The 8,305-nt window shown below is 43.8% G+C and overlaps 1 protein-coding gene across 1 annotated transcript; it reads left to right on the forward strand.

Moving 5' to 3' along the window:
* Window positions 1-713: 713 nt before the first annotated feature.
* On the forward strand, window positions 714-3,656 carry G0S2 (G0/G1 switch 2). Its single transcript, XM_018562767.1, has 2 exons — window positions 714-777; window positions 3,316-3,656. Exons 1-2 carry the CDS (start codon window positions 714-716, stop codon window positions 3,654-3,656), a joined length of 405 nt encoding a protein of 134 aa, XP_018418269.1.
* The last annotated feature ends 4,649 nt before the right edge of the window (window positions 3,657-8,305 follow it).

An 8,305-nucleotide genomic window follows, 5' to 3' on the forward strand; every position in this document is an offset into this window, starting at 1 on the left:
GTAATGTCAGTGAGCTGACAAAACAAGTAAGTAAAAACAAGAAGCACCCCTCCCAGACAGACAAATAGCGGAGAGCACCACAGAATGACAGCCTCAGGTGGCAAAAACTATAGGGATATCCCTGTAGGTGAGAATGCCAAAAGTGGGGGTCCAAAGGTAAGAAGGCATTTGGGAGGAAAAAACAGACAAAGGGGGTGGTTAGGGTGAAGGTCCGCTTTCATATTATCATTATTAGTTTGCTTAGGGCGGCACCTTGCTGTGGGGCGACCGTAGTCAAACACCTTGTTCTACGGTGTGGAAAGGGGGGAGAGCGGGAGCCCGTTTTTGTTTGGGGGTGGAGGGCGGCCTGCCTGCTTGTGCTTGTGAAGAAGGTGGGAGGGCGGGAGGCCGACAGCGTAGACGATGGTAAGGTACTGACCCGAAGATTGAATGAACAGCAGCCGGCAGCCACTGAAACGATCCTACTGCAGCGGGCGAACAGCGGCTCTGTGACCTAGGAAGTGGAGAGGTAATTGGATCGGCGTCACGAGTGCACGTCAGCCCGGGGAGGGGGGGCCGGGTTGCTGTTGGGGGCGACCGAAGCGAGTCTTGCCTGGGGCAGCGAAAAACCTAGATACACCACTGGCCCTGATACCGGCAGGCGTCAATCAGACGGTCGCACATGCGCAACGACGCCATAGCGTGTGCGCGGGGTGACATCAGGCGCACGCACGATGACGAGGACACCGTGTGACACTCGGCCTCAGGCTGCCCGTGGGGTGAGTGTCCTATATCAGAGTATCGGGAAGTTCTGGTATCGGGTTAAGTATCGGAGCATTTTATTGGCACTGATATCAGTATCGATGCATCCCTAATTATGACTATATTATTTTTCAGGATTTATATAGCCCCAACAGTTTGCACAGCGCTTTGCAACAAATGGGAAGACAGTACAGCTACAAACAATCAGTATAGCGCGGCTCCCGATCCGGTTCAGCGTTCTATTGCAATGGCAACCCTAGGTTTTCAGCGCGCTGCTACTGACCAGTCCCCGCCCACTCTGCTGGGCCCGTTTGGCTGTGTGCGGGAGGGGCCGAGTGTGCGAGAGGGGGGCAATGTATATAGAGAAGGGGGGCAATGTATCAGGCACATCATGGGGCAGCCATGGAGCCGCGGATGGCAGTGAGGACCCATCAAACAGAAAACACATAGGAAACAGATGAAGTCAGAAGACCGGCCAGAAGAGGTAAGAGTAAATAATTCATTAACATAATTATTATTTGTAGCCTGATGTTGTACAAAGTACTGTTGCAGCAATGCAGAATGACAACCTCTATAGAGGACTACAAATCTCAGCAGCACTTTATACAGAAATGCTATGGTTATATAGCGTATTGCTGGGATGTGTAGTCCTCTATAGCCTGTGCCATTCTGCATTGCTGTAAATATTAGGGATGCATCGATATATCGGCCGAAAATTACACTTTTGGCAAAATTCTGAAAGTGCCATTTTTCTGCCGATACAGTGGCGCATCCCTGCTTTCTTTCCTCCCCGCTGGGCGATGCTCTGTGTCCCAGCGGGGAGGAGAGAAAGTGACAGGCCGAGCGCTGCGGGAGGAGAGCGCGGCGTTTTGGTTTTTTGGGGGGGAGGGGCCTAAAAAAAAATCTTGCACCGGGGCCCTTTGTTCCTTAGGTCCGCCACTGCAAACACTGCCATACAAAAGCATCATAATACCACAAATGCTAGTAGGACTAAATTTTAAAAAAGACATGAAGTGCTGCCCTAACTGTAGGAGCTCGATCAGTCCTGTATAATAATAACAATATGATCATTAATTTATTATACAAACATAAAGCATAAAATAAAGATACAATAAAGAAGTTTGTTTTCTACAGACTGTCAGCAGAAGAAACCTATTCAAGCCATCCAGCATTCCTCATAACTAATAATGGACTGGAGCCCCTAGGACAGGTCACATAACCCTGACCGGAATGCTTGGGTTTCCTTCTGTTTAGGTCATAAGAAGAATCCTGCACGTTTACTACGTGACTAGAAGACTTCAAGACATGGCTACAATAGGAAAGTGTCTACTCCCCCCACTGCGGATAATAGTAGGGGGGGCGGCATGCTATGTGCACGCAGAGTGCATGCTCTGCACCAATACGAGCCTGCACACACTCTCCCTAGCCCAGCGAGCACATAGAACTGGCTAGTGGACTGCTCACAAAGGACGCCAAGACTGCTGCGTGATCAGCACATGTTCACTCCCCCCCTCCTCCTCCTACCCCTTCCCAGACAACACTACAAGGGCTGGACTGTCGCTGCATGGGCGGGGAGAGCCATTTAAAAGGCATACAGCTTCAACATGCGAGCAGATGACTTTACAGCTTGATGCTAACTGATCGCAAGAGAAATACTAACCAAGCAACACATTCTATATAGACAGGTAAGATCAATGGCTACATCTCTTTTATATTACAGGCTGAGGATTGAAATGTCTATGACAAAATCTATATAAAGTAATCTAGCTTTCTGTCTGCCAATCATTTCTTATGAATGGAGTGTATGTACAGCTAGTGCAATCAGTCATTTAGAATAAGACACTCTACAGGAGTAGGTACGATCAATGGCTTGATTTGTTTTATATTGGAGGCTCATGATTGATAGTTCTCTTTGAGAAAATGTATCAGATCAAGTATTCTAGCTTTCTGCCTGTATGAATGAAATGTATGTACAGCTAGTCCAGTTGGTCATTTAGAATAAGACACTCTTACATCAGGTAAGATCGCTGGCTTGATTTGTTTTATATTAGAGGCTCATGATTGAGATTTCTCTTTGAGAAAATGTATCAGATCAAAAAATGATCCAGCTTTCTGCCTACTTATCATTAACAGGGTTATTCACAAAAGGGTGAAGAGTGTGGAGAAGGCTGGAGAAGTGAACAATCTAGGACAACAAAGCTGAACTGCAAAAATTCTGCAATTCAGCTCACTTTCCAGATCAACTATATTGTCCTAGATTGTTCACTTCTCCTAACCCTTCACCCTTTTGTGAATAACCTTATTAATGAATTCTTATTAATTAGATATATGTGCAACTAGTCCAATCAGTCATTAGAACTTATAATTTGTTTTGTTAGTAGTGGATACATAAAACCAAATATGATATCTATATAATTGGAATTTGCAAGGTGGTTAATGGGAAAGCAAGGCCATTGTCTTCTTGGTAGTTAATGGACATTGTAGAATTTCTTTATAGTTACTAGTTCGGTGTAATCAGTGCCAAACTCAGGTGGATAAGTAACGTTGCTTTTTCTTTTATGTTTCTGTCTACAGATACGAGATTGGATCAGTCAGTACAATCTCTCAATATGGAGACAATGAATGAATTGATCCCCTTTGCCAAAGAAATACTCAGCCAGAAACCCAACAAGAAGATGGTGAAAATGTACGTGTTGGGCAGCGTGCTGGCCTTTTTTGGAGTGATGATTGGATTGGTGGAGACAGTATGCAGCCCGTTCACAAGAAGCGAGGACACTGACTTTGAAGAAATCAGGCACTCCGCTCCACTTTCAGCTCCATCACATCGGCAAAAAAAAGAAGAGATGCTAATTGAGAAGACCAACCCTCAGGCAGTCAGGGGGAGAAGTGTGGCTCATAGGGGCCATGCATCATAAGGACTTTTTTGTTAATGGACAAACTACTGGAGTATAGGTTGCATTGTGTGTCGTGAAGAAGTGACAGGATGCCTGTGTGTATAGATGTGTAGCAACCTTGTGAATTATTGCCTGTTTTTGCTGCTGTGCAGCAGTATACATATTCTGGGGATCTGCCACATAGTGGTCCAAAAGAAAGAAATTATATCCCTAATGTCTTTTATGTCTTTTTTTATTAAATATACAAATGTTACCTTTTAAATAAATATTTTATTTTACTATAATCCTGATTTGTCATCCAATGGCTTCAGAAAGATTTATGATATCCATATGTTTGGGTCTAAGTTTGCTTAGGTTGAATATAAAAAGAAGAGCTTGTTTAGATAGGCTATCAACCTACATAGGTGTTGGTAAATTCAAAGGAAATTACAATACTTGCTTTTAATGTGTGCAGCTGGCTTAAAGTGTATCTAAAGCCAAAACTTTGTTTTTTAAAAAATTGTTTTAGCTTTGGATAAGAAGGTTTAGAATAGGCTTTTACTGCTGTGTCCACATTAAGGAAATTGACCCTCTCTACTTGACCTAGTGATTAGTGAAAGGGAAATTTTAAAATTTGAGCTGTCACTAGAACATGAATAGAGGTGAAATCTTCCAATGGGGCACATATTCTGCTGACAACTTTATGACTATCTGAGTTTTACCAATTAGCTACTGAAGTAGAGAAAAAAAAAGGTTTGGCTTTAGATACAATATGAGGGTGCATTCACATGTGTGGGTTGTGATAATATGCTGTAAAACATGCATTTTCACACTACGCACATGAATGCATGGTTCTATGGGCATTGCAGTGTGCTGCTGTTCATTTTGAATGACACTCCAATGTGCTTATACAGAGCACCACAATGAATAACTGTATGCTGCAGTTAAAAATTTTGTTTTTCATATATTTAGCCCTCATTCACACTGGAATCAGCCTGCACGTACAGCTCCGTGATGCATGCGGGGCCGTACCAAGCGGCTCCCGGGAAGGACAGGTGCTGCTTGTGATTATCATGCAGCCCCCGTCCTTCTCTATGGGACTACGCTCACCCACCCTGCACATCTGTGTGGGTGAGCGTACTCGTACGCTGACAGGATGGATCCTGTCTGCGTCCAAGCCAGGAAACACGCACCCCTACGGCCCTCCACTTGAGGTGAGCGTACAGCCGCATAGTCCCATAAAGAAGGACAGGGGCTGCGTATTTAATCACAAGCAGCACCTGTCCTTCCGGGGAGCTGCTCGGTACAGCCCTGCACGCAGCACGGAGCTGTACGTGCAGGCCAATTCCAGTGTGAATGAGGGCTTAGAGTCCAGTTAAAACAAATGGATGAACATAACACAACGCGTGCATGCATTAACGCACTGCAACAATGTTATTGGGCTGTCATATGCATATCTGTAGTTTACCATCAGAACTGATCCAACCAATGTCTCAAATCAGCTCTGTATTGCTGTCATAATTTATTAACCCTTTGAACAGCACTACCATATCATGTAGCACTATAAAGTGTAACGGAATGAAGTTTAGTACAACTACATAATATGAATTTAATACAAAGTTAATAGAAGTACAATAGGGATGAGAAAACTCCAAAAAATGGTTGCACTTATACTCAAAATAATTTAAGCCAAACTCCGGGAAAAATGATCAAGCACACTGGTTGTATAAATTATCAATAAAACGCTGTGTGTTATAGGTGGAGAGCTGCTGCAGAGTATAAAAATCTTACCTTGGAGCATGCCGGCTCCTACACATAATGCAGGTCTTCCAGGGCCCTGAGGAGAGGGAGAATTGTGACTCGAGCAGTGAAGTACTCCAATCGCATCCCTGCCCCTCCTCACTACTTGCCCATTCACAAACTGAGTTGTAGAATACAAGTAGTGAGGAGGGGCAAGTGATACGACCTTACTACTTCACTGCTCTAGTCCCACTCCCCACAGGTCCCGGAATATGGGTGTTATGTGTAGGAGACAGCATTCTGCAAGGTATGATTTCTATAGATTGCAGCAACCTTCCACACATAACATACATCTTTTTAATGATAATGAACACTGCCAGTGCGGTGTGACCATTATCATGTTTTTCCAGGAGTTTGACTTTAAGGCAGACCCAGTGTCGCAGAAGGATAGTGGCTAAAGTAACCCTGTCAAGGGGTTAACAATTGACGTACCCTGTAAAGAAATCAACAATATACTTCCTTGTCCAGCAGCCCATTTGATGAAACTTCACTTTAGTCCCTACAGGACACAATAGTGACATAGAGGTTAATGCAAACCTGGGCATTTTACAGCCTTCAGGCCACATCTGGCCATTTGGTTTTCCCTGTCCAGCCCGCGGTCAGGACCCGGACCGATTGCGAACCTGCACTTGGTTACAGCTGGCTGATAGGGTATGTGCCTGCCTCCAAGTCTGGTGCATCTACTGCAAACCATAGCCCAGCGCAGGCCCTCTTCTTTCAACAATTGGTTGCTAGGACCGCTGGCATCCTAGCACGCAATGACATTAGGTGTCCATCTCCTCTGCAGTCATTGGTTGCTAGAACCGCCAGGCGGTCCTGGCAACCAGTGACGTCAAATGTGTTCACCAGCCTCAGCATTACAGGAGGAAGAAAAATCTTCCGTCTTCTCCTGCAGCCTGCTCCACCTTCCGGTTCCCACCTCTGGCCTACCAATAAAGTAGAACAATAAGGTATTTGGGGGACAATAATATAAAGGGGCACTCTAAAGGGCACAAACGATGTAATGGGCACACTAATGGGGACAACTAATAATTAGTTGTCCCCATCAGGGTACCACTTTACATTGGTTGTCCCCATCAGAGTGCCCCCATACATTAATTATGAAACTATGAAAATAAGAGGGGCACTCTGATTAGCACAATCAATTTAAGGAGACACTCTGGTGTAGACAACTAATTATTAGTTGTCCTCATTGGAGTGCCCCCTTACATTAGTTGCCCCTATCACAGTGCCCTCTAACATTAATTACAACATAGGGGGCCACTCTGATGGGAAGAAACAATGTAAGGGGGGATGCTAATGGGGACAACTAATTAGTGCCCCCTACATTAGTTGCCCCCTATTAAATTTGTTATCAGTTTATGTACGTGCATGTGTGCCTATGCACCTTCACAGTAATGTGTTGACCCCATAGAAAATGAATTGCCCACTCGTGGGTTAGTGGGAGGAGCAACAACGGCCAGCAGGGGACATGCAATTCTGCACATCCAGAAGTGTGGTATAGAAATTGGTGCCAGGAACTCTGCCACATAGCAAAGTTTTAGCAAATGGGCCACTGGACAAGTAAGAATAGTGCTGCTTTCTTTACAGAGTACTTCAGTTGTAATTTTAAATACTGGTGACTTGCTTTATAAATAGACAGTAGTTCCACTTTTGCAGTCAAATCTGGGAAACAGCCACTATATGTTTGTCATGTGTTCCCATTCACACAGCATACCTAAAAATAATAAAAATAAATCTCTAAAGGCTGCTTGTAATGCTCAGAATAGCTTGAAAAGTGCAATTAGAGGATCAAACTGAGGGACTTTTTTTTTTTAAAGTGACAATATACAATGTACCACCCAAGAGTTGTAAGCCTTTGAAATGACAGTCCTCTAGTTTACATCTGATAGTGAGATCTTCCAGCATAGTATAGACAAGGTTAATTATGGCAAACATAGCTCCCAGCCCCCTCCTTACAAGAGAACTATAGCCAAACCTTTTTTGACTTTAGTTCTCTTTTGGGTCACAGGAGTACATTCACTAATATATATGCTGACAGCGCAGAACCACACTGCAGCCGGGAAAGATCCTCACATTATTGTCAAGATCCAACCCGCTGCCTCTGCCTCTCTAGAGCCAGAGAGAGGGGCGGAACAGAGAGAGGGGAGAATCCCTGCAGGGAGTGGTGAATGACAGTCACCCCTCTCTGCATGTAGAAGACTGTGAGCTTAGTGGTCAGCAGTTTGTGATCGCTCAGTTCCCGAGCTATAGAGCCGGCGTGTGGCAGTTGCAGTGTCATATGCTGGCTCAAACTATTGGGAAGAATATAGTTCACTCTCCCAATAGTTCTCCTTTAACATTACATAGAAGGGGAAAGCTAGGTAGGATTTTCAAACAGGTAAAAGGCAAGTAAGGCAAATGTATTTTTTTTTAATTATGTGATTGGGAACATGAAACAAATATAATTGAGGTATTATCTCATCTTGCAAAAGTGGATAAACATTTTCAATTATTTATTCTGGAAGGCTCACATATTTTCAAGATGGCCCTGCAAATATAATCCTAATTAACTTTTTGGCCAACCTAATCTACCTAAGTGGTTTTACTGCTAAAGCGTATTTACTTGAAATGACCTGAAAGTAGTGTTAAGTACTTAAATAAGTCTTCTTGGAGAAAGGAAATGCTCTCTGCTGCTACTATTGTTAATGTCATACTGTAACATTACTGATGTGTGCTGTAGTATATCTCATTATAGGAGACATTTACGAGTTTTAGATTGAATAATAGCTGCTTTACATTTAAGTCAGGTATACACGCTTCAAATTTTGTTTGGTTCTTCATGAACAGGCCAAGGTTTACACATGGGGATCATCATGAACCAGCCAAACTTTGCGCAGTCGGTTCTTCAT

The sequence above is a fragment of the Nanorana parkeri genome, unplaced genomic scaffold (genome assembly GCF_000935625.1).
Source record: "Nanorana parkeri isolate BGI_ZX_2015 unplaced genomic scaffold, ASM93562v1 scaffold598, whole genome shotgun sequence".
NCBI classification, from domain to species: Eukaryota; Metazoa; Chordata; class Amphibia; order Anura; family Dicroglossidae; genus Nanorana; species Nanorana parkeri.